Source organism: Platichthys flesus, chromosome 16 (assembly GCF_949316205.1).
Source record: "Platichthys flesus chromosome 16, fPlaFle2.1, whole genome shotgun sequence".
In the NCBI taxonomy this organism is placed as follows: Eukaryota; Metazoa; Chordata; class Actinopteri; order Pleuronectiformes; family Pleuronectidae; genus Platichthys; species Platichthys flesus.
The window spans coordinates 4388221-4414702 of record NC_084960.1 but is presented as its reverse complement, the minus strand read 5'-3'; the positions used below and the strand labels follow the sequence as shown (position 1 = coordinate 4414702).

The 26482-nt window shown below is 42.3% G+C and overlaps 1 protein-coding gene across 3 annotated transcripts; it reads left to right on the top strand.

Moving 5' to 3' along the window:
• The first annotated feature begins 118 nt into the window (after positions 1-118).
• On the top strand, positions 119-26482 carry clec16a (C-type lectin domain containing 16A). Of its 3 annotated transcripts, none has more exons than XM_062408889.1 (23): positions 119-326; positions 971-1099; positions 2121-2254; positions 3363-3511; positions 4974-5079; positions 7901-8024; positions 8289-8463; positions 8964-9014; positions 9103-9219; positions 12384-12624; positions 13805-13916; positions 14005-14105; positions 14767-14886; positions 14977-15086; positions 15786-15830; positions 16779-16829; positions 16960-17088; positions 18082-18202; positions 19039-19190; positions 19651-19855; positions 21010-21180; positions 21537-21674; positions 22679-26482. In XM_062408889.1, the coding sequence occupies exons 1-23, from the start codon at positions 253-255 to the stop codon at positions 23251-23253; spliced, it is 3330 nt and encodes a 1109-aa protein (XP_062264873.1). In that variant the 5' UTR covers positions 119-252; the 3' UTR covers positions 23254-26482. The 3 variants fall into 3 exon arrangements, with proteins under 3 accessions (XP_062264873.1, XP_062264872.1, XP_062264874.1); XM_062408888.1 differs by having other exon boundaries at positions 12384-12693; XM_062408890.1 differs by lacking the exons at positions 119-326; positions 971-1099; positions 2121-2254; positions 3363-3511; positions 4974-5079 and adding an exon at positions 5496-7582 and having other exon boundaries at positions 12384-12693.

Here is a 26482-nt window from a genome sequence, read left to right as displayed (position 1 = left end):
TCTTCTGTGTTTTCAACGGTCTCCCGCGGGGGGAAAGGACTACAACTCCCGGGGAAGGCGCTCCACCAACCGAGGCTGAGAGGAAATGCCCCCGCGAGCGCTGCCTCCTCCACCGCCTCTCACCTTCTGTTTGCTAAGTGGCTACCACCAGGAGAAAGTGGGTGTAATGGACACTCGCGGAGCCTGAAAACCGAGAGAAATTACCCGTCTAGCAGCAGCGTCAAACCCCCGGGGGACAAAACAAGCACAGCCATGTTCGGCCGCTCTCGGAGCTGGGTTGGAGGACAGGGGAGGGCGAAAAACATCCACTCCCTGGACCATCTGAAGTGAGTGGCTAGCATGAGACGAGCTAACGTTAGCCTGGGTGATAAGCTGCCAGGCGTTAGCACGGACCCAGGTGCGAGCGACTCCACCAGTAGCAGGTTATTAACGTGTTGCTGGTTCACTGCAGCGAGGGGTGGGGGGGCTCGTGCCTCCATTCACCCTGCTAACGGTGGGATGAGTGAGCTAGCTTGTGCACGTTAGCATCCCCACTGTGGAGCTGAGCTGCAGTGTGTCCCAACAGGTGTAACTCTATCTCTCTGCGTGTGTGTTTGTGTGATGTGTGTGTTATTACACTATTTGGAGATGAGCAGTTGAGGCGTCATTTGTGGATCCATGACATTTTCTTGACAGATGAATTTCATGTAGACCAGTGATTCAGCAGGATTCGTCATAACACATGTTATATCAAGGTACTTTACATAGAAGGAGAACCAGAGTCAATGTGTGCCGGTGTGGGTGAGCAGGGGAAAATGGGGAGGAGAAGTGGGTGGGAGAGAGGGAGGAAGGGGACGGAGAGAGGGACAAGTTATGTTCCATCAGGTTCCTCCGATCTTCAGCTTCCACAGGTGTCTCTCGATCACTGTCGAGAGAAACATGTTTAGTTAAGCAGCCGTGCATTCACCATATCTCCATTTGTCTCCATCAGGTATATGTACCACGTCCTGACCAAGAACACAACAGTGACCGACAGCAATCGAAACCTCCTAGTGGAGACCATCCGCTCCATCACAGAGATTCTCATCTGGGGTGACCAGAATGACAGCTCTGTGTTCGAGTAAGTTCCCTTCAATGTCCAATCAATTATAGGTGTGATGTGCATGTGGTCGGTGAGGTGTCCCAATCCTGCGAATTCTTTCAAAACCAGCTGTGTGTGTGTGACATCCCTATTTCACTTCTCGACACGCTGACTCAAAGAACAAAGAAACAACTGCAGTACTTTAGCGACCTTTAATATAATTAAATAAGAATGTCAGTAGAGTGCAATCCCCCATCACGGCCCAACATTTCTCCTAATTCAATCCAACTGCACCAAATTGAACTCACTCAAAGATATCAGTCCCGTAAATGTGACTAATTATTGTCATCATTCCTCTTAACACTCGTGATTTCTCTTCAACCCACTGAAGCATTTTAGTAATGGGGGATTCAAACTGGTGAAACCTCATGCTTTATCATTTGAAACAGGAAATGGCTTTGGAGAGCAGAGAAGCCACAGAGGACGTTGACAGAGTTGAAATGAAAAGTCACTCACATATTTCTAAGCTAGTAGCTGTTTATGAATTTTTTTGTATTGGTGCTGAAACTTTTAAACCTCTAATATGAATGAGAGAGTTAAAGTGAGATGCAGTCTTGTTTAGGTCAATATGATTATCATCCTTGAGTGAAAAGAAAACTATTTAATTCTATTGTACAAAGCTCTGGCCTCACTACATTTATAGTTTACAGTCGCTAGAGTCAGTGACTCGGAGATGTAGTCCTATGAAGAGTATATATATATATATATATATATATATTTTTTTTTTTTTCTTAGCATTTGTATGCTTTATTTGATAGCTATAGTGGAGACAGACAGGAAATGTAGTTAAAGAAGTGCATTAATGAAGACCAGCAAACAGTCTGTACTGGTAGGCTGACCATATGGCTGCAATAAGTATTTATCTATCTTTACCAAGTCTCCACAATAATGCTGTAAACGAGCAACACACTTCATTATAAAAAAATATCTCAGAATTCATCTCTTTCAAGATGAATTCATGATGAATCCTGTTTGTTTTTGTTCTCCTGTCTGTTTTCAGCTTCTTTCTGGAGAAGAACATGTTTGCCTTCTTCCTCAACATCCTGCGTCAGAAGTCTGGACGCTACGTCTGCGTCCAGCTCCTCCAGACCCTCAACATTCTGTTTGAGAACATTAGCCATGAGACATCTTTATGTAAGTACTTTCACTGATTGACTGAAAAATAAACACATGCAGGATGTATTGCTTTTCAGTAAACTAGACCCGACAGAAAAACGTTTTGAGAGCTAGGCTTTGTCTGGATATGTGAGGTTGTTTTAGGCTGCGGCAAAGTTGGGAGGACTTTAATTAAATATAATTCAAATTTAAGATGTTCCAAAAATGTATTATAATGGAATATTTTTTCTATTTGTGGTTTATGGTGTTATTAAAATTGCATTAGTGCTGGAATGGCTAGTGGATGGACTAAAAGACGTTCAGAGATTCTGACTCTGACCCTCAGTGTTTCCTCCTAAAAGATGGCTTCCTCTAGTGATGTGTCCTCCCGTGTCGAGGCGTCGAAGCGTGTGTCGAGTAATCCAGGATGAATTTTGTGAAGCGCGTATCGAGGCGTATGTTGATGACGTATGTGTTGACGTCCGAAGCATTGCGAACCGGCCGAACCACGTGACTGATTCAGGAAATGGTTCGCGGGTTTGGTGTGCAATTCAAAATATAAGGGGCCCTGAAACGCATTGGATTCCCCCTCACACTACTTGTCCTGGGACTTTATTGTGCATTTGCTTGCAATAAATTATAGAATATTCGGGGGGGGAAAATAATTTATTTCTTAACTTGTATAAACTTGAAGTATCTTTTCTTGTACCCCAGCTTCATTTGTGCCCTGTGAAAGGATCGTTTCCAAAGCAGGCGAAATTATTTCTAAGAAAAGGAAACCGCCTGAAACCCAGCACTGTTGAGAACTGTTGTTTTTTAATCAAAATAAATGATCTATCATCCATTTTGTAAGTGTTACGTGTATTGGCATCACAAATATCATGAAATATTTTTTTCCATTCAAAGCTTCACATACCAAAGCCATGGTTTCATTATAATTACATTTACATTTAATGTCCACTTGACGGCGCAGTAGAGCAAATGAAGCATCATGAAGCTTCGGCCCATGAGCGAACCAATTGGATGGAAAGCTTCAAAGCTTCATGAAGCTTCATCTTGCCATCACTAGCTTCCTCTGCTAAAACGTATTCCATATGAACCAGTTTAATTAGGTGTATCATTAATCTACTCTTCTCTCCACCCTTAGATTACCTCTTGTCGAACAACCACGTGAACTCCATCATTGTCCACAAGTTTGACTTCTCAGACGAGGAGATCATGGCCTATTACATCTCCTTCCTCAAGACCCTGTCGCTCAAACTCAACAGCCACACCGTGCACTTCTTCTACAATGAGGTAAGGCCACAGAAGAATGGGGTAAGAGAAGTATTGAAGCAAGAGTGAGAATCTATCACTTTGTGACCTCAGCCCGTCTCGTGAACTCTCGAAGACAGTTAAAGAAGACGAAAGGGACAAAGGAGGAGAGGCTGAGAGTGAAGGGAGTTAACAACTTTAATAAACACATAATCTTAAAAAATCTAGCGCTGTTCAATTAGCAGAAATCTCCAGAGGCTTTGTTGTCACTTGCATTTTGTTCAAGTCAACCTTTATTTGTACTTATCAGGCAACTGCAATCTGCGATTCTACACACTATGTTGAAAACGTCAGCTTCCTGTCTCTAGATGGGTTGATTTAGCAACAGACATCTTTCTCTGCACTGGCTGGTACAAAGACTCTTGAGTGCTGATATCACTTTAATTTAATATTTAAATTTAAATAAAGTGTGTGTTTGTGTGGTAATGGATGGTAATATTAAAGACTACTGTATATCTGATTAATCTCTGATGATGTTGTTGCCCTTCTTTGTAACAGCAGTATCTGTAGTCCTTCAGTTGGCCTGTGTGTGCTGGGGAAAGTTATTGGTGTACTGTTGATGGAAGCTTTACCCCTGAAACCAAAGCCAGACCCAGCGTGTAGACATGAGCGTTTATGTAGAACGCAACGAAAACCTTATAACAGGTTTAGTTTATTTTGATTATCTACTTAATGTTTTAAGAAGATCCCTTCCTAATTTTTTTATCTTAGACTGAGCGTATGATCATTCTTTTAAAAGCAGACATGTATAATGTCTATAATTCATTTATGATTTGGTAATTTCAAAGTTTGGCAATGTATAGCGTGTTGCCCTCCAGGGGGCGCCGTTAGATAGCTGTTGATCTCTTCTGTTGCTGTCAGATCTACAAACTCTGGGTTTTGGTTCAGCTTCAGGGTCAGATTTCTTCATTTGCTGTGACCTCACCGTGACTCTTTGCTCACCAAGCCTCAACTGTGATTGGTTGGAGGCCTCAGCGAATGAGGAATGCTCGAGTAGAGGATCAGCCACTGGCACAGAGAGAGACTGGAAGATACAGAGCTTTTGCGTGGTCATGAAATTAAACGTATGACGAGATGTAAATCAAAATCCCAATGTCTTTTACTTTATATGAATGTTTTTTTCTTTTACATATTGGATGGACAAGTCAATACATCCATTTGGCTGAGTTTAAAGATATTCATCATGAATTCTTTAGGGTTTGAGTTGGTCTACAAGATAACTACAGGTATTATTTTACATTAGATGAAACACTAAATTAGATTTTTGTGTATTTGCCCAGCCTGTATTTCTCTACCAAAGCCTCCGGCCCAGTGTTTATCATTTCTTTTTTTTATAGAAGCTGCTTTTTCTCTCTCTCTGTGGTCATTTGTGGCCAAAGCCCGGCGGTGCAATGCCATGCCTTGCTCACCGGCGCCCCCTCCCCTCTCTGTCTCCCACACACAGCACACTAATGACTTTGCCCTGTACACCGAGGCCATTAAGTTTTTCAACCACCCTGAAAGCATGGTCCGCATCGCAGTCCGCACCATCACACTCAACGTCTACAAAGGTGAGTGCCAGGAACACGCATGTGCTCATGCTAGCTATGCACACATACAAAACGCACTCACTCACACACACTCATGGGATGCTGGGACTGCCTTCCGCCTTCTCTCTCCTCCTTCTTCTTGTTGCTGCTGCTGCTTCTGGTGCATGAACATGACTAACAGGTAACACAAACACACATTTTGCAGAAATTTGGGGCCCAGTATCTTTTGTTGCGTTCTACTGTGAGTGATAAATCATCAATCTATCAAAAAACAGTGGCTCCCCTAGTGCCAATCATTATTTTTAAGATATCATATAATATATTTTTTAAGTTTAAAAAAATCAAATATGCCTAGAATAACAAACATTCAGTTCATTTTTGTCACAAATCCGCTGCATTGCATTTATTGTCTTGTAATTTTCTAATCTTTCACAGTTATAATATACAGTATTTTCAAATAAGATAACAAATATAAGTAAATAGATGTGTTGGAGACGGTCCAGCAGCGTATTAATCAGCAGCTTATGAATTTGTCGGTCTTTTGTTGCTTTTGTGTCACCACAAGGTGCAGCCGCTCTGCTTCATTGATCTCGTTCACATACTCAGTGTTTGTAAATGAGCTCACTCTCGTGCACTGTGCTGCGTCAGCCTCGGCTTCTCCCTGCTGCTGCCGCCTCTCTTGGCACCTCCAGGCCGTTGGTGCTTTGGGCGGATTTTCTTTTACATCACACTTCTCTTCACTATACATGACGTAACGTCGCCTCGCCTCTTTATAGAGCCACTACAGCATAACTTCAGCTTCCTGTCTGTCTCTGTATATGTAGTTGGTCTTGTTCTGCATGTAACACTTGAGAAACCTGACTTTCCGACACCGCCCCTGAAGTCTTGACTCTTTAACCCTTGTAGTATGAGTAACCATTGTGAAAATACATGTATTGACCTTCTGGGCTGTAATGTTATTGTCAGGAATATGTTTAAGAATGAAGCATTAACTGAGATAACTGTAACTGGGCCAGGATCTCTGCTCTAATACAGTAATGTATTTTATATAGTGCAAATAGTCTGTGTAGCACTTTTAAACAAAAATAACACAATTTGAAGTTTTTTTTAATATAATGACATTAATTTAATTCAGCTTTTTTAAATGAACTATTATTTAGATGTCACACTCTAGCTCTATATATAAAGATTGACAACACGAGGGTTTCCCAAAAGTGAAGCTTAAGTGTCTTGATCGCCCCCTGGTGGCTGCAGTACTGGTCATAAACCCGCCTCTTGCATGTTTGTGGAGTTCACATCAAGCCATTTTTACTCAAAGATGCTTTCTGTCATTTTAGGACATTCTAATCACATTGGTGTATGTTCAACTGCTTATCGTTCAATGCTATTGGATGCTATTAAATCACACCTGCGCCTCGCGGTGACATAAATGTTCCTTTTCAAGGTCTGTCATTGTTTTTAGTTTTATTTGTGAATATAACTGCAGGGTCCTTGCCACCTCCCCGATCCCCCCACAGCCACCCCCTTACTCACATTAACCCTGTGTCTGTTTCCCCTCCCCTCTCCCTCCTCCTCTTCAACAACCACTCTTCCTCTCCTTGTCTCTCTCCTCCTCTCCCCCCCTCTCCCTCTACACGCCCCATCTGCCTAACTCCAGTTTCATGTAAGTTGGTTCCATTCATTTAGACTTTTATCTCAGGGCTGGGTATTGTAGAAACATGTTTTGTTGTTATTTTCTTTAGACGTCTACCAATTGTTATTGGTAAAACAGTTATTATGAAATTTGTGTTTTTATTGTGAGTTGTTATTAGGTATACATTTGTGTTTAGCGATACCCAGCCCTATTTATACCTGATGGTGTATTTGTTATAAATGTACTGGTATGAATATCATTCCGTTCACCTACCTACATGCATACATTACGAAAAACACCTGCATGCCTTTTTTGATTTGGTTTTTCTCGGGTCAATCGTTCCTCAGGCTTAATTTCAGCTCAGGGCCACATGTTGCTCACGGCGGGTTTGACAGTTTTGGAGGTTTTTGATCCAGAATCTTCCTCTGCATTAATCCACAGTTCATCCACTTACACACAATGCTGCAATGGGAACTCTGATTTGTACATTTGTTTTCTGCTATTATGTAATTCGTGAATTTGATTTACTCATTTGTTACTAAGTTTGACCACTGTGGATTGGCATTGTGAAATTACAACCAGATTTTTATTTATTTAACCCTTCCTTTCACTTTAATAGTTTTGTTGTAATCCTCCTAACACATAGACAAAGACACAAACAGTAATCAAAGCATTACCTACTGGAAACAGATCTAACATGCTGCCAAACTTCATATTAGGGCTTTTATGTAGTAGACCTTCCAGCAGAATTGAATGTAACATTGTACTATTATAAATCTTGTGAGTTAGATTACCAGTGAAATTCTAACTATAATTTATGTTGGATCTAATCTGGCTCAGATCTTTCGCCTGGTCTAAAGAAGGCTCTTGTTAACACAGCAGAAAGAAAAGGTTGGAAAGACAGTTTTTATTTGTTTACAACACGTGAGACCCAACTCGTGCTGGTCACGCTGTCGCCTCAATTTAAAACCAGACTGGTTTTCCTCTTCTCCACTGGATTTCTCTTTAATTTACAAAATCCAAATGGCTGAATCAATTCTTGGAATTAATTTGACTTCATGTGGTGGGTTTATTTTTAGTTTTTACTCTGTTTTTTGGTTTGTTTTGTATTCACCGGTCACATTTGGGTACTTTTCTGGGATTTCAAATTGTATGTGATTGAGACACACCATGTGTCTCAACTTGTCTTCCTGACCCCCTTCTGCTCAGTGGACAACCAGCACATGCTGCACTACATCCGAGATAAGACGGCGGTCCCATATTTCAGCAACCTGGTGTGGTTTATCGGCAGCCATGTCCTCGAATTGGACAAGTGTGTGCAGACAGATGAAGAGTGAGTGCTGTCTCTTTCTCAGTGTAATTCTCTCTGTGGCCTCTAGAAGTCAGGGTTTCAAAACATTATCCTGGTGCTCATTAAGCGAAATTGCAGTACTGTTTAATTGCATGATCTATAGTTTTATCAGCATTGTTTCAGTTTTCTGTACATCGTGACATTTGTGTCACAGCTGCACCGTCACATGTTTAAAACCTGACCGACGCTATTTCCATGATAATATCCAAACAACCTTTCTGTTTCTCTTCTTTTTTCGTGTCTCAGACATAAGAACCGGGGAAAGTTAAGTGACCTGGTAGCGGAGCACCTGGACCACCTCCACTACCTCAACGACATCCTCATCATCAACTGTGAATTCCTAAATGACGTGCTGACGGACCACCTCCTCAACCGTCTGTTCCTGCCCCTCTATGTGTACTCATTGGTCATCCCTGAGACGGTACGGTACCCCTATGTGTAGCTGGCAGTGATGTTAAGAGGTTACAGGCAGAAAGCTACTGAAGTGTCAAAGCTTCGGATTCTAAAACATAGTAACACTGAATTCGTCTGTCGAATCACAATTGCTATTTTATGCTAAACGGAAGTAATTGCCCTGCTGAAATAAGACAGACAATAATAAGTAAATGAAGAATTTAAATTGTAGATGTGTGTTTAGATGAACTAATATGGAAAATACTGAAATAATAAATAAATATACAAAATATTACAAAAGCGCTGTTATCATGTCGTCCGTCTTCATTTAATGTGTATGAACTGCACAGAATGAGACATGAGAAACAGCATTAAAAAAGGTGTAAGCACTAAGCACCTATTTGCGTAAGATACCAAAACATAGGTCTGGTTTATTCAACTATTCAATTATTATCAAACAATTCGTTTTTTCCAGCTCTGTGCTGTATCTCTCCACTCTCAGCTGACCTTTTATTTTCTGTTTTTTAGTCCGAGGAGCGAAAGATCAACCCTCAGGTGTCCTTGTACCTTCTGTCCCAAGTAAGAACACACATCACTCAGGAAATGTCTTCTTCTTTAATTATTTTTAAGTAACGTCTCTGAAATGAATGAGACTGTGTCTTTCCAGGTGTTTCTGATCATCCACTATCGGCCACTGGTCGACTCCCTGGCCGATGTTATCCTCAACGGGGACCTGTCTGTCTTCACCCCACAGACAGACATACACAGCACACATAAGAGCACGGTAATACACACACACACACACAAACGTTATGATACAGTACACAAACACACCACGCAGGCAACCACATGGGTACATACATGCACTGGTATTTACACAAGCACACACACAATGGATCTTCAGATGTGCACGTGGGTGGTTACGAGATCACAGGGTCATGCTTTTCTTCATTATTCACCCACATCAAGGAGGCATTGTGCAAATTACCTTCATTGTCTTTCCTTTTTTCAAACAATGTCTCATGACTTCTCTGATTGTGCTCGTCATTGCACTTCAATGTCCTCTTTTGATCTCCCTCGTCTCGCCCCAAATCTCCCCCATCTGAGTCCCCTCACCTCTCACTCTCTAATTTTATCTCTCCCATGATTCAGTTTCTCTTCCCTTATTGCCCTCCCCCCCACTTCTGATTATTTTGTGACTGTTTGTAAAGCCAGGTGGGTGTGCTGAGGTAGTGAGCGTTTCTGAGAAACCCTGTGGTAATTGTGTGTGTGTGTGTGTGTGTGTGTGTGTGTGTGTGTGTGTGTGTGTGTGTGTGTGTGTGTGTGTGTGTGTGTGTGTGTGTGTGTGTGTGTGTGTGTGTGTGTGTGTGTGTGTGTGTGTGTGTGTGTGTGTGTGTGTGTGTGTGTGTGTGTGTGTGTGTCACCTAACGCTGTTGTAAGAACTAGCCTACTTTTCAGTGAATATGAGTGGAAGTGTGATGTTAGCCTACAATCAGGAGGCAGCGAGACAAAACTAGTTTGTGTGAATACTCATTCAGCTGAGATTTTCCTTTGGGGATGGGGCCACATTGACTCTGTAAGATTAGATTTTTCAAGTGAAGTACCTTTTTTCAAAATATTACAAGAGAAGTTCATAAAGAAGTCACCGATATGGTCGGACGGTTTTGAATTAGACTTTCACACAGTTTTACTTTTTTTGCTACTTCATAATCAGAGTTCCCTTGAAATGTTGTTACTAGTTTAGACGGGGATATTTACTTCAGTCTCTGTGTTCATGTGTATTGCTTGCATGTGCATAGATTTCTCATTCTGCAGGCACCATGTTCATTTGCATTTCTGCTAAATGTTTTCATTTTTCAAAGGTTGCACAGAAATATTTGTTTGATTCTCTGCGTGCATACTGGCAGGTGGCTGCCAAATCAGATAAAGCTGCTCTTCTATTATTGTTTGATTCATGTTAGATGAAATGGATGAGGTATGGGTGCTTTTTCGACACAGGTGGTCAAATGGCACTTCCTGTTTGTCTGTGATGTGGCAGGAAATTAGGTCACATGATGGAACACTGAGCTTGCTCACCTAACCCGGATCTCTTTCCTGGAAGAAGTGTGTTCTCTCTCTCGCTCTCTTTCTCTCTCTTGCTCTCGCTCTTTCTCGCTCCCTCGTCTTTTGTACCTATGTTTTTCTTTTTCTTTTTTTTTGCATCCGCAGCATCTGTTCTTTCTACTAAATCACATGTAGTTGTTTAAGTTGTGTTCAATTTGTACATCAGATATCGTGTGTGGTTGCGTACATGTGTGCCCGCGTGTGCACCTCCATGTGCACGCATATGTAGGTTTGTCTCACATGCTCCCTGACCTCCATTAATTTCTCAGCATCGGCTCGGCGTGTGAGCGGTTTACCAGAACATAGTCAGCTAACAGGTGCAACAAAGACACTGATACTAGTCTGTGGTTTATGCCTGACAGCGTAAACACAGTGTTTTCAGCAGCAGATGTAGTGCAGTCTTTGCGATGACTTACCCTGTGTCACGGAGCTATGACACAGAAAGGAAGGAAGGAAGGTTAAAAAATACAACATTATTTTGGGAAATTGGGAAGCTGAGGCTTTGACATTTGTTAGGCTTCAGTTTATTTTTCCAAAAAAGAGTGATGACGGTATAGCTGAGAAATAGGTTTTTTTTGTGTGTTTGTTCCTCACAAGTCAAAGAGGAAGAAAAGGGAATGATGGTAAAAGTAGAAACTTAAACTTTAGTTTTCCCAATCGTCAAGCAATACATTCTTTAGCCAGAAAATAATGACTTAAACATAACACACAACAATCCCCACTCTCTTCCAGTAATTGGAGATGCTCAGAATATTCAACTGAGGCTTTTCCTGACAATAATTTGAATAGCCAGGATGTGCCTGTAGCTTCTGACTCTGTACGTCAGGTGTATATGTGTTTATCTATGTAGCTTCGTGTTCTCATGCATATGTGTGGTTTTGCCTCAGCGTAACAATCAATTGAAATCAGGCCACCTAGTTTCAGTTTGAGATGCATTACTTGAACCTCTTCCTCTTTGTCCTTTTGTAACAAGGTTCCATACTTTTATATGAATTACAACCACAGGAGCAGTTTCAGTAAAATCACTGATTATTCAGTTCGACGAGAATCACTAATGGCTCTATGAAAGATCTTTTGTGGTGGTGTACAAAAACCGTGTGTGTATTTTGAGAGAATAGCTTTAATTAACTAGTTTTTTGTTTTGTTATCTTTGTCATTTCGCTAATTGTAAATCCTTTTACAACCTGACTTTGACAGGGGCATGTTTTGTCATTTAATTAGTTTATCCTGAAGAAGTGATGTAATTTTATTATTAGAAATGTCAGTCACAGTTCAAATTATCACCATTACTATTCATTAGTCAGTTTTACTGTAAGTCAGGGCTAAAGCATTTGCTCAGCGTCTGATCCTTTACCAGCTGTTTCCTGTGCATCTGCATATGTTCTTCAACTCTGGGTTCTGAATGCGAGAAATGTGTCTATTTCCAGTATGGCCTCACAGATAAGACCTCAAAGCCACTGATCGACACTGTGTGTGTGTGTTGATTAACAGGAGAGTGGATCTTGTGTGTGCTCATGTGTGTCTGTTTTCTGCATGGACATCTACCAGTAAAAGGTTGTAGTGATATTGCTTTCTGGAAACTGGTATTTTCTCTTTTTCTCATTTATTTTAAACTATGAAGCTCCACCGTGCTGTGTTACCTGTGTAATGTCCCCTTAGATAAAAATCTTGCGGCAAACAGAGCTGCCACTGCTTTCTTCTAGCCAAGCTTATCTTAGAAAGAACACGATAACGAAACACTTTGATGATTTTGCGATAAGATGCTAAAATAACTAATTTCCAGATACGTAAGGTTTTCACGTCTCTCGCCTCTGATTCCCTTTCTGTCCATCTCCAACCTCCCAGGCCAGTGCGGGAGGCCTGCGTCGGTTCACCAAGCCCTCCGAGTCTCTGGAGCGCTCCCTGGAGCTGTCCCGCAACCGTGGACACAAGAGAACCCAAAAGAGACCGAACTACAAGAACCTGGGCGAGGAAGAGGATGAGGAAAGAGCCGGCGGAGGGGGAGGAAGCGGAGGACTTGGAGGAGAGGAGACCTGGGATGACAATGGCAGAGGAGAGAGGGATGGAGGCCGGGAGAAGGGAAAAGGTACAGAGGGAGGAGGAGGAGGAGGTGGGAGTTCTAAGGGAAGCAGAGCAAGTGGGGAGACAGCGGAAGGTGAGTGTGTGTCTCCTTGGACACAGTAGTACAGGACTGTGTTTGTGAGTGTTTCTGTACTACCATCAATCAGACACAGTCTCCCATGATGCATCCTGGTTACCCAGCAGCCACCACAGCAGCTGCCCTCGTCTCCAAACAGAAAAGAGTGAGACTAACCATTAAAAAGACAGAATCATTTCATCAAAAGTGTGTTTTAAAAAACAATCCAACTGAGAAACGGCATAAACAAAAATAAACTTTAATTTGAATTTCCTCTTTATCTAGTTTTGAGATGAGATCACCCTTTTCACTTTTATTTTCCCTCATGGTGACCATGGCTACCACGGATCACATGTCCAACACAATCCCTGGGGCAGCCGACTGACCTCTTCCACGGTGACACACCATCCATCCTGTGCTCCTCACCTCTCCTCCTGTCTCTCACTCTCGTCCTGTGTGTGTGTGTGTGTGTGTGTTTGTGTGTATCAAGTAAATCTCTGGCCATTTAACTCGTCTGAAATGATTCCTTCTTTACTTTGAATGAAAAGACTCTTTTCAGAGAATATTAACCGAGTGTGACACAATCTGCACGATCGTCTGAAGGCTCAAACGCACAGATTACATCATTGGCTGCTGAGGACCACAGTTTCAAAATGAGTCCAGGGCCATTCGGGGCTGGAAACATGTGGCCAGTCAATTCTAACGGATTGATTGAGAAGTGATAAATAATTTAAAGCATTTTTTTGAAGGACATACGTTTTAATGCCGCTGGTTGAAACTGCACTTATGGTTCCTCTACATTTTATTGCGGCCAAATACTAAATTTCATGCATTAGAAAATAAAGTTTCTGTTACTTTGATCACCTGTAAGCAGACACTGACTCTGTGATCTTTCTTTCTTATTTCATTACCTTTTAAACCCGTGAAGGTCAAGAAGGAAGCACTTCAGACGTTCATTCATTATCACTGGTGAAAATATTATTTTTTATTTATTGGCAGTGGTATGTGTTTTTGTTGAAAGTGTTTGATGTGAATGTGAAAAGCGTGTATTATAAAAAAAAAAACACAATTCAAATGTATTGACACTTATTCTAGTGACTACAAAAAGAGTGTGTGTGTGTGTGTACAGAGATAGAGATGGTGGTGATGGAGAAGTGTAAGGTGTCTGAGCAGACTGAGCAGAACATCACTGATGAGGAGAAGACGGCTGCAGCCACTCGCACATGTGCACAGAGAAGCAGGTACATGTTCTCACATATCCGAACACAGGTTGACAAAGAAATGCAAAGACTGATGAAATGAAATTGCATAACCTTTCCCTCTGTACAGACCGTTTTTGGACATGGTGTACAGTGCCCTCGATTGTGCCAACGATGACTACCACGCCCTGTTTGTCCTCTGCCTGCTTTATGCTGTGTCACACAGCAAAGGTAATAGCTTGTTCTAGATACCTGGTGAATGCAGTCACCTGACCTGCGAGCTATATATAAAACTGGATCGGATTCAGTAGGGCACACACCTTCACCAAGGCCCAGCAGTCCCGTTGAAATCTACCAGATCCAGGAATTATCTTCTGTGAACATTTCAAAAAATGAAATTTTATTTTGAAAGGTTAAAGAAAGTAATAATAAATGTCCCTGATCTACATAAAAATGTAATGGGTTCTTCCTCGGGCCCACACCACATGCTTCCACCAAGTTTTAATACAATAGTTTTGGCAGTTTTTGTGTAATCCCAGTAAGACATGGTTATAAACCAGTTACTTTCTCTCTGGCAGCCATGCTGCTGGACCACAAGGGCTGCATAAGATAGAGGGGTAATCTTATTGTGTTTCCTACATTGTGTTTGGATGTAAATATAATTTGTGAAAGATGGCAGTAATATTATATCTGGAAACTACAACTTCCTAAGGAACTGCAACATGAAACATTGATTTGTTAAGTTAGCCAGCTCGCTAGGAGGCTCTTGGGAGTTCATAGAAACTGAAATGAGCACTTTCGATCACTTTGAGGTAGACAGGTTAAAGATAAGACATTCAAACCTACATCATCAGTGTTCACGTATGTAAAGTCTTTCACATCTGGCCTGTAGGTATAAACCGTGATCTTCTGGAGCGGCTGCAGCTGCCAGTTCCTGACCAGGAGAAGAGCTGCTACAGCCTGGTGCTGGCAGAGAGACTGATCAGAGTCATGAGCCAGGCAGCACAACCAGGTAACGCACAATCAAAAACAAAGGGCCATAAGGAACCATTGTAAGTTATCATCCCCACTTACTCATGTATATCTCTTGACATGTACATAGACGGTAAAGTGCGTCTAGCTACACTGGAGCTGAGCTGCCTTTTGTTGAAGCAGTCAGTGCTGTCTGGAAACCTCTGTATAATCAAAGACGTCCATCTGGCCTGCTTGGAGGTAAGACACAGACACACACACACACAGGTGCTTGACTCATACATGATGTTAGCATATCACACACACACACTCAGTAGTTCCAGAAACAATCCATTTTTCAAGAAATAACCCATCATTAGAAAAAACAGGGTCTGTTAATTGCTGTGGTTTGAGGTGTGAAGAGCAGGCAGCTTTAGAATAAGGAACCTGTGTGGGTGAGTTAGTGCCAAACTGCTTGTGAATTAGTAATGAGCAAGACCTCACTTTATGAGAATGAGGAAGCTGTGTGGGTGAGTTAGTGCCAAACTGCTTGTGAATTAGTAATGAGCAAGACCTCACTTTATGAGAATGAGGAAGCTGAGTAAGAGAGACTTAATTTATTGCTATTATAAGAATAAGACCCTAATTACTTTGTGATTATTTATAAGGCAGCTACATTAAGACTCTCAATCTATCATAATAACTTGCTTATTAACTGTAAGTGAAAACTCTTTAGTCAGTGGACTGTTGGTTAAAGAATATGGTCAAACAGAATACAATATTAATAAATCATGATGATTCAAGCTTAATAAGAAACTATTTAGATGTGTTTCTTTACCTACTCATTATTTGAATATATATATTAAATAATGAGAAAGATGTGTTTATTTCTCTGTGTGTCACATGAATGTTGGTTCAGTGAATTTTCCTTTTCTTTCTTCACCATGTTTGCACCTGAAGGGTGCCAGAGAAGAAAGTCTGCATTTACTGCGGAGGTTTTACAAGGTGAGTGTAAATGGAAACATGTATAATGACGAGATCTTCTCAGGTGTCTTTGCCACAGAAAAAGTTGGTATGAGTTGCTGGTGATATCCAGATCCACTGGTGATGAGATTATATGGTCATTTGCGCCACTGATGATAATTCAAGGCATTTCCCTGAAGCTGAAATGGTAAAACTGAAAGTAATTCAACCTAATTACAGATCCGGGTTGAGCTCTTGCTTTCTTTTTCTATTTGAGTGTGTTATCAGTTTTGGAATCAGTTATAGGAGTTATTTTTGGATGACTCTTAACGATCAAATAAACTAAGTTGCAGCTGACGTACTCTTTCAGCATTTGTACCGCAGTCAATTCGCTATCGTGAAGAAACTGTCCTTGCTCAGCAAATCTCTAGCATAGTGCGTGCAGCTGAGGGGAATGTGGTAACTCTGGGAACCTGCGTCAGTCCTGCAAAGAGACAATGAGCACAAAGAAGGAGAAGGTCTTGAATGTTGTCCTGACAAAAAACGAAACCTATCTCAAAGTGTTGTGAGTGTGTGTGTGTCTACGTCCGTACACTGTGTTAACACACAAAACACACAGGGACCCATTAGTGTGTCATTATAGCTTACGACGGGGGAAAACTTGACTGAGGGAGAAGGGGCGTTTAAAAAATCATAACAACACACAGTAACTTGTTATGTAAACAATAGCAAAGCACACAAAAGGTTATTCTCTGAAAATAAGTGTTTGTAAAATACTGTGATGTGGCATTATTGTTTCTGTAGCTGTATTTCAGTATAATGGAGTAGGGACATGTGCAAGAACATCTGCATTCAAACATATGGCGGGGTTCAAAAGTCTGAAACCACATGAAAAGTGGTCAAAAGGTCGATATACATTGATTATACAAACGCACACTCTGATGAGGTGGGACTTAATGCTTCTTTTTTCCTTCTAAACCGTCATCCCAGGGAGAGGAGATCTTTCTGGACATGTTTGAGGATGAATACAGAAGCATGACGGTGAGTTTATCCTGATTTCATGTGTTTAACTCTTGTCTGTCCACTTTCTAAATACAAAACACAACCAAGTACATGACGTTGTTCCTGCTAGTGTGTCTGTGCTCATGCATGCGTTGTGTGTTTGTTGCAGAGTAAACCTCTCAACGTGGAGTATCTAATGATGGATGCCTCGGTGCTGCTGCCACCCACGGGCACACCTTTGACTGGCATCGACTTTGTAAAGAGACTTCCGTGTGGAGACGTGGAGAAGACGCGCAGGGTGCGTCCACTCTCACACACATACTCAGTTCATGTCCCCAACCAATCTTCTTGAGGCTTTTGAGGAAATCGTTAATACTTAAAATGTTGATATACCCATTTAATTACACAGTCACACTATAATTACACTCTTGCATTACACACTCAAAACACATGAAAGCTCTCATGAAAGATCAAATCTAATTTCTACTATATTCTCACCTCTTGTTTTCGCACACAACTTTTTATTTTGAGCACTTCTATTTTTGTCCTATTCAATGGTTTGTCAGTTTCAGGCAGAACATTTGATTTAGCATTACATTTCGCTCTCTCTGTGTCAGTGTTAATTTTGGCAGCTATTTTTGATTTAGTCTTAGTTTTAGTCACCTTTTAGTCATTTTAATCCTTCTTGGCTTTAGTCTAGTTTTAGTCGACGAAAACAAATTACATTTTAGTCTAGTTTTAGTCACATTTAATAGCCACATTAAACTCCTTTTCTATAAAAACATATAGCTGGAGCCTAATAGCTTAAAAATATATATTTCATTTTAAATGTGAAAACAAAAAGGGAGAGCAGGTCAGGCTGGAGCCGGACACAGAAACTGAACAACGGTACAAACCAACTGCAGCTTCTGCTCTGATGAAGAAGCTGAGGGGCTGATCTCTGAGCAGCTGAGACCAGAGAAACTCTGGTTTTCACTGTTTTCATAGTTAAGAAGCAGTCGGTCACTGAGAGGCTGCTCATAGAGAACGTGCTCTGCTTTCACTGTGTCTCTCTGAGCGAGTGCGCGAGGCGGGGGGCGGAGCTACGGACCAGAGCGCTATCTGGGGCGCACACACACACACACACAGACACACACAGACACAGTCACTCGCCCGCTCCTGATACTTCATGAAGGCCTGATACGATGATGTTTTAAAAATTATTGTGACTTAGTCAACCACCACCATTTTCGTCTCGTCAACGAAAATTAACACTGCTCTGTGTGTGTGTTTGTGTGTGTCCTCTGCACAGGCGATCCGGGTGTTCTTCATGCTGCGCTCGCTGTCTCTTCAGCTGCAGGGAGAACCTGAGACACAGCTGCCTCTGACCAGACCTGAAGACCTAATCAAAACAGATGATGTGTTGGACCTCAGTAAGACACACAAACACACACACACACAGGCGTTGTGTAAAGCCAGTGATTCTTTCAATAGGAAGGTTTGGTTGTGTTCCCATCAGTGGGAGGATTTCCTCAATTGTGAAAGTGCTCTGAAGCAAGGCTTTGTTTTTTGTTTTCTCAACACATGTGGAGATTATTGGTTTGGTAATGATTTAATTTTAACACAATAAAACTCATTGTACCTGAGCTGTAAAATATGATAACAGCTCCTCTGGTCTGTTTGTTTTGCTGGAAAGGTGAAGGTGACAGATTGTTTTATTTTTTTGACGAATTTGACTTTTCAGAAACCCAATGAACTCGTGACCAGTTACAGTCGCTCCATTGTCTACCACTAGTGAGGTCTTTTCAGGGCAGCAGGCTGCTTTGGGACACTTGATAGTTTTGGTGCATACATTAGGTGACAGTGAGGGCCGAGTAGTCGTGACTGTTCCCTGCAATGTTACCTAACGGCTTGCCTCACAACTGGCCTGGTTGTGGTTGAAACAGGGCTGTCGTTCTTTAAATAGACTGTCGGGTTGTAAGAACTTAAATAACAACAACATTCAAGGCCTTTACTTAATGATTAATGACTCTTAACTAGGATGTCACTTAAGTTCATACCTCCTCCAAGGCCCAACTGTCCCCTTGCATTCAATCAAGCTGCATCTCATATCACATACTCATAAGTATTAGACCCCTAAATGTGCCTGATTTAGTTTTCATCACGATCCATGAATTTTATCCAGTTCTTCTCCCCACTGGAGAAGTTTGATCCAGAAAATAATTGCAATACAAAATAAAAAATCCTTTATGCCTTTCGCCTGTTTCAGACAACAGTGACCTCATCGCCTGTATGGTGGTCAGTAAAGATGGCGGCCAGGCCCAGAGGTTCCTCGCTGTAGACGTGTACCAGATGAGTTTGGTCGAGCCAGAAACCAAACGCCTCGGCTGGGGTGTAGTCAAGTTCGCTGGCCTCCTGCAGGTAAGAGAGAAGCTGTTTGCATCCCTTTGTTTTGAAATTGACACAAATTTGTCCTTTCTCCCCTTTTCTCCTCTTCCTCAGTTCATCCTCCAGATTCAGATTTCTTGTTTTCTTTTCACTTCCCAGAAAAAGCAGGATAAACTGTATCACACATATCGCACGTTGTACTTCTTCAAGGTGTATTTAGTCATGATGGACCATTTCCAGTGTATTCTGTTATGTCATCATGACCCCAGAGAAGTTCAAGTGCATTCTAACAAAAAATGACTGTTTGCTCTTTAGAAGCTGATATTGTGAAATTTTTTCAAACTGTTGTGAAAAATCTAATGTTTCCTTCTTTAGTCGGTTTTATGAATCACATCTTAACTCACTGTGTATCTTTCATCACCAATTCTGCTTCTTTCCCTCTCAAACTCACTAACCCTGTTTCCTCATCATCCCCACCCCCCTCTCTCCACAGGACATGCAGGTGTCTGGTGTTGAGGACGACAGCAGAGCGTTGAACATAATCATCCATAAGCCCATCTCCAACCCCCACGCCAAGCCCCTGCCCATCCTCCAGGCCAACTTCATCTTCGCTGACCACATCCGCTGCATCATCGCCAAGCAGCGGCTGGCCAAGGGGCGCATCCAGGCCCGCCGCATGAAGATGCAAAGGATCGCCGGTGGGTAAATAGGAAGCCGGGAGTACAAACCAGTCGTGTTAGGCAGCCATGTTTCTGTTCGTGACACCAGTATGCAACATCTGGTGATGCCTCCTGGTCAGTTCACCCCATTATATGGTTGGATTCTGGTCACCTGCCCAGTCGCTCTTCTGGTGAAAGGGGAACTTAGGCAGCAGCTGACATCTTATGCAGAAGAGTTTAATGTGGACTTGATGAATCAATGAGACCAGAAGGTGAATATACAAACGCCAACAGAGCAATATGAGCACTTGTCACCCCCCCAAGTCTGAAGATGTCTCCCCCAGCCTCCCCAGTGTATCTACCTCTACTTTCGTCATCCATTCTAACCAAACATCCATGAATGGCTAGATTTGCTTTCACTATCTATGTTACATGGAGGTGTTGGCATCCTATTGGACAGATACACCTAAGTTAATCATTCCTAAATCACACTGTGTCCTTAAGTCGGAGGGTTGGAGTTGGTGCCTGTCTGTCTGGGGCATCTGAACTTGATACGAAAGTCCTTCAGCGTAGACACTACAACGCACTGCTGGTTGCCCTTTATCTAGAACCTGACCTTGGGGGCTGCTGGGAGAGTAGGGACTATGTGTGGAATTAGATGGGCACGATTCTCCTAAAACTGTACCGAATCCCAAATCCTCAAAGTCTCAAATCTGTTGTGTTGCCAAAGTGCCTGGTGTACTTGTTTGTACATAGATACAATCTATTATCAGAGGAATATTTCATAATGTAATTTCAGATGAATTGACTCATAAGCACTTCCCCTCTAAACTGTCTGATTCTTCAGAATTTATCAGTAACAAGTACTGTGACATTTGAAACCTTGCCAATGCAGCGAAGTTAATGAGGATGTGAACAATGCAAATAAACAAAAACACTGAGATGATGAACTCTGTTTTAGACACGCACTCAAAAAGCATTTCCTAGTTACACGGAATCCTGTGACAGTTGAGCCAAATCCATGAGTCTGCATTTCACTTCCCATTACACTCCCTCTCTGGAAAAAAATCTCAATTTAGTTCCTTTCTCTGAAATACGACAGAAGCCACTCTCCGCCATATCATGTTTAATATCCAAACACTAAGTACAGTGCAGAAGCTTTGTTTTGATCCCTGTGCTTCCTGTGTATGCAGCTCTGTTGGACCTGCCAGTGCAGCCCGGTGCCACAGAGGTTCTGGGTTTTGGTCAGACATCCAACGCTTCGCCCAGCGGCCTCCCTTTCCGATTCTACGAGCAGTCAAGACGGGCCCCCAACGACCCCACAGCAGCTAGATCAGTCTTCGGCTCCGTGGATAAAGTTCCAGGTAACATAGAGGATATGCATAGAGATCCAGAAGCATCTAAAAGATTTATCATAGAACACATATCACCCAAATCTGAATATCATGAAGGACTGACAGTAAAGTTAGACCCCTGGGAAAACATCTTTTTAATGAGAAAGTTTTTTAGCCCAGGTTAATAGAAATGTATTTGTAGCCGAATTAAAAGTTAATACATTTTCCATAAGAAACGGTTCTATAATAGATTTATCTTTTCTGTATATTCTGGGTAAATTACAGCGCCATAAATTTCCAGCTAAACCATAGTTTTAATGTGTGTTTTTGTGCGTGTGTGTGTGTGTGTGTGTGTGTGTGTTTATGTACACGTGTGCCACCTCCAGGTTTTGCGGTGGCTCACTGTGTGTCGCAGCACAGTCCCTCGCCCCTCTCCTCCCCCTCGCCTCCCTCCAGTGGGAGTGGCAGCACAGGGAGATGTGACTCTGTGACTGCAAGTACTGTATCAGCTCAAAGCCCGACAGGTAGCACACACGCACACACTCACACACACACATATACACACACACAAGCCTGCTCTACAGATGCAGAGTTGTGGTTTTATCTATAGTACAACTACACACGTCTCAAACATTGAGTCAAATGGTAATAGGGTCAAATCAGGGCTCTTTTCATATAGAGCGGTTCTTTACTGTACTCTTCATTTGCATATAGAGCAGGGGAAGTTAGATCCTTAGATCCTTAGATGATTGTACAGTAAGCTTAGTGTGGAGCAGACAGTCACCTTAAGTGATGTGAATGGTTTAAGGTGGGACTCCACAGAGCCAGGAGGGTTGTGTAAGTTTTGAGTGCAGCTGAGGAAACTGGATATGGCTCCGTGAGGTCGTGACACGAATCCCTGCTGAGAAACTCGGTCTGATCCAAGAGCTGTGTCTAGTCACATAAGTTATTTTGTTTACTTTTTCCACTTTATATCTTCTAAACCTCAAAATGACTTAAACTGCACAAGTTACACGTAGTCACACACCTACATGTGTGACTACGTGTAACTAGTCACACATGTAAGAATGCTATTGTGAAACACTTTTGTTATATCTTTCATATGCAACCTAACACTCTCACAATGTAAGTATGCTTACAAACCAGTTATTCGATAGTAGTCGTAGTATTGTTACTGTGGTAGTTGGTTAGCACCACTGCTGCTGTTTCTCATTCTTGTGCTAAGTGTTCACCTTCTACCTCTGCTTTTTCGTCTTGGAAGCTTTTCTGCTTCGTTGACCCATTTGAAAGAAGCTCAACCTTGTCAGAAAGAAAACTGTTTGTTCTTTACACAATGTAAATATAAGGAGGTACTTGGTGAACACAATGTCATTCTGCCTTTGCCTGTAGGAAACACGTCCCTCACTTCTTACCCATGTAAATCGTGATAGTTCCCTGATTATCGTTAGGTGAAATTGTCGGCATGTTCTCACTCTACAGAGAAAAGTCTGAATTCTTACAAATCTGTGCCTCCTCTCCTCTACACTAGATGACGGCACTTTTTTGGAGCACACTCCACCCTCCTCCTCAGGTGGAGAAGGAGAAGGTGGAGGCGGGGAAGTAATTCTACTCTCCTCTACTCCTTCAAACCCAGTCCCTGCTCACGCCCTAGCCCCGAGCCTCACCCCGGCCTCCCAGCCCAACATCTCCCTCCTCACCGACAACAGCGCCGACACCCTCAGCGTGGAGTCACTCACGCTACTGCCCCCTTCCGACTCGCCGCACCTGCACCCATGCGCCAGCCACGTTCCCGCAACGCACTTCCTCCAGAGACCAGATGCCTCCATCGCAGAGGAGGAGGAGGAGGAGAATGAGGAGGAGACAGAAGGAGACAGGAAAGGAGGGCAAAGAGACGTGGAGGAGGGATCGCCGATGGATGCGAAGGTCAAAGAGGACACCGCCACGTCAGAGTTGGCCACACCCACTGAGGAGGAGCCAGAGGGAGGAGATGAACCAGAAGGTGAGGACACTCCTCTAGAGGCGGAGCTTTCTGCTGCAGAGCCACTAAGAAGAGACGACTCTGTGGAGAACTCAGAAGATGCAGACTCACCTGAACTGGATTAAACAACAACACTTAACTTCATCTCACACACACACACACACACAGGACAGGAGAGTGTGATAGTGAAACTATCTGGTGCGGCTACAGTATATTTTCATGTTGCGACTTGTTGGAATTGTGTGATGTGGATAAATCAGGAGGCTTTGGAAGCCTTTGTGTTTGCACATGAAGACCGACTCCTTTAATGCACAGACAGAAGACAAGTCTAGACCCTGGTCGAACTCAAGGAAGGCTCAAAGCACATTCGGCTTTTTGTGCACTCGAGTGTGTTCAGTCGTGCGTGTGCGAGTGTTTTTAAGCACGCGTGTGTCGATACACACAACCAGCAAAGTTTTTTACTCATTCTGATTGATTGTCAGCTCAGAGACACACAAACACACATAAACCTAATTTTGTGTTTAATATTCACACAACAGTTTTCACAACTATTGTTTTGTGGTGATGGTCACTACTATGCTAATACACATACACACACACACACACACACACACACACACAGTACACACGGTCCACACTGAGTCAGCTGCACTTGCCTTTCAACCTTTGCATGTCGCACCCATTTGCAGTTACTGCCACCCAGGAGTGCCAGCGGGTCGGAGTGCGCGTGATCTGCTTTCGGTTTGATTCTCATTCTTCCATGTGTAAAGTAACGATCCATTCATTTGCCACTTCCTGATTGGTGTTTATTATAGAATATATATATATATATATATATATATATATATATATATATATATATATATATATATATATATAAATATCAAATCATCTCGACCAATCAGGCGGCACTTCTCTGAGACTGTCTACATTCATTCGATGTTAACCGAAGTTTTTTTTTTTTTCAAAGTGGTCGTCTTGTGCACTGCTGGTAAATATTTGGATAAATTCCTGTGGGAATGTGACATGAGGTGTGTGAACGCTGCTTTTTACTGGTGATTAACCAGCACACAGTCGGTTTCCAGCAATTCACATATGCAACAACAATTGATTTAACTTCGATCTCCCTTTTGCTTTTATTCCAACTTCCATTTCAAATCACCACGTGGTTTTGCAAAGAGTGCTTTCACCCGTCAGCAGCCTGAGAGATGTGAATGGAGCCTCGGCTGCTGAGTAAGTGGTACTGAATAATATATAATGTGGAGCAGTAGTAAGTGAGTTTTGTTTCAGTCATGCATTGATTCATTCATTCATTTTATTCAGCCTGTGGCAAAACAGATGTCCTGTTTGACGACCTAAGAAAACTAGATACTAACTTTTATTTTCTTAAATTTCTTTCAGCAACATAGTGATGTAGTATAATACGGATCTGTGGTGTCATGAGGAAACTATTAGAAGTAACAACCGTGTCTTTGGGTCTGCACGTGTTGAATGTACCTGCTGGTTTCCCCCCCTCAGGCGCTGACCTGAGATCAGTTTTACTCTGCATGTATGTGAGGACGGCTTTAAATAGATAAATGTTAATAAGACAAGAGCAGTAGTATGTGGTTGACCCCCCCTGGATCCTATTTTCATGAACAAAGTCCTGACAAGTGACCAGTGCTGGGGAGACATGAATGTAACAGCTTTTCTTTCAATCATCAGTGTTATAAGATCAACTTTAAACTTTAATTCATGACTTGATTTGTTTAAAAAAAAAAAAGCACTCTGATTGTTTCCTCATCTTTTTCTATCCTTTATACCCTCGCTGCTTTTCTCCTCCTCTTTTTCTCCCTCGCTCTCCAACTCGCCCTCCTCTTTCCGGTGCCATCGCCACACAGCTGAAGTCTCAACGCTCGATCACTCTTGTTTTTTAACTTTGTACAGTCATCAACAGGTTTATAAATGAGAAACTCAGAGCAATACTCTCTCTTTATTTTGAGTCCGTCTCCTCGTATTTCCATTTGTCTTTTTTGTAAATAGCAGAAGAATGACAGTGGTGAGGAGGCGGCGCCGACCGGCTGAGGAGGCTTGGCTCGGCACAGTGTGTAGAGCCGATGGTTCGGAGGAATGTGCCATGAGAAGCATCTGTAATCGAGCCTCTGATTGTAGTGTGTGTGTGTGTGTATGCAATTTGTTTGTATGCTCTGTAAATGCTTTTGGCTTTTAAACCTGTAATTATTGTTAATGAACTAAAACAGAGGAATAAATAAAGAATTGCAATAAATTATTCTACTTAAAAAACGGTGAGCGCACTGCATGAGTGTTGTTGTTGTGTTTGCAGACAGGAGAGTTTTTTTTTTTTTTTCCACTTCTTCTCAGAACGGCAGAGCAGTAGTAAGAGCAGAGGAGGTTCTCCTCAGAGTTTGAGCAAGAAACACAACAGGAAATATTAGAAAACCGTCACCCACCCCCTCGTCTTCTACTGCACCCGTTTTTAGAGGAACTGATGTTGCTCTTAAATAGAAGTCGCTTGTAAAATAGTTGGATTTCTACATAATCAACGTTCACACATATCTGTGGTGCTGCAAGAAGCTGAGTCGAAAACACAGTCTCATGTGTTAGAAAGCTGAAGGTCGTGACCTACAGTGAGAAGCCTCACCACCTTCAAACTGCAGCACACAACCAGCGTTCTACTTCCTGCTCTGCAGCTCGACACTCAGGTGTAAACACGGGTTATTGATGCACGTATTTGCTTCTGGCCTGAATTCAGAATGTGTGAGGGTGTGTGTGTCAGACGCTGTGGAGGCCTGAGGATCATGACGTTGCTGTTGCACCTTCTACACGTGTGTTCTGTCTCTGTGGCTGCTGCTGCTGATCAGCAGCAGCTGCCCTCAGTCACCTTGTGGTCTGTACGTGTTGCTTTTATCGCGGTTCCTCACTTCAGGGAAGTCTGGGTGTCGTGTGCGTAAACCTGAATGAGTTCCTGGTACTGCAACAATACTGACATGGTGTTTCGTGTGCGCCACACCACAGCAGTCACAGCATCAAACTGAAGTTCAGACTGATGTAAAGATTGAAGCAGGCGTGCTGCTGAAGTCACAATCACGGATGGAGGTTATTTAGAAACCGAAAAATTAAAATCATGTACACAACATAAGTTTTACATTGTGAACATCTTACTTTTGACCTATGTACAGCCACATGCTTATGTTAATAGTGTTTTGTGCCGGATATTTATGTGGCGACCAGAGGTGAGAATCTAGAAACTGCTTCAAAGAAATGTTCCAGCACAACTGTCTTCACTATGAAATGGCAAAGATGTGTTTCTTCTTTTGTTTTTGAAGTTTTAATAAATTAGACATTTTACTGATA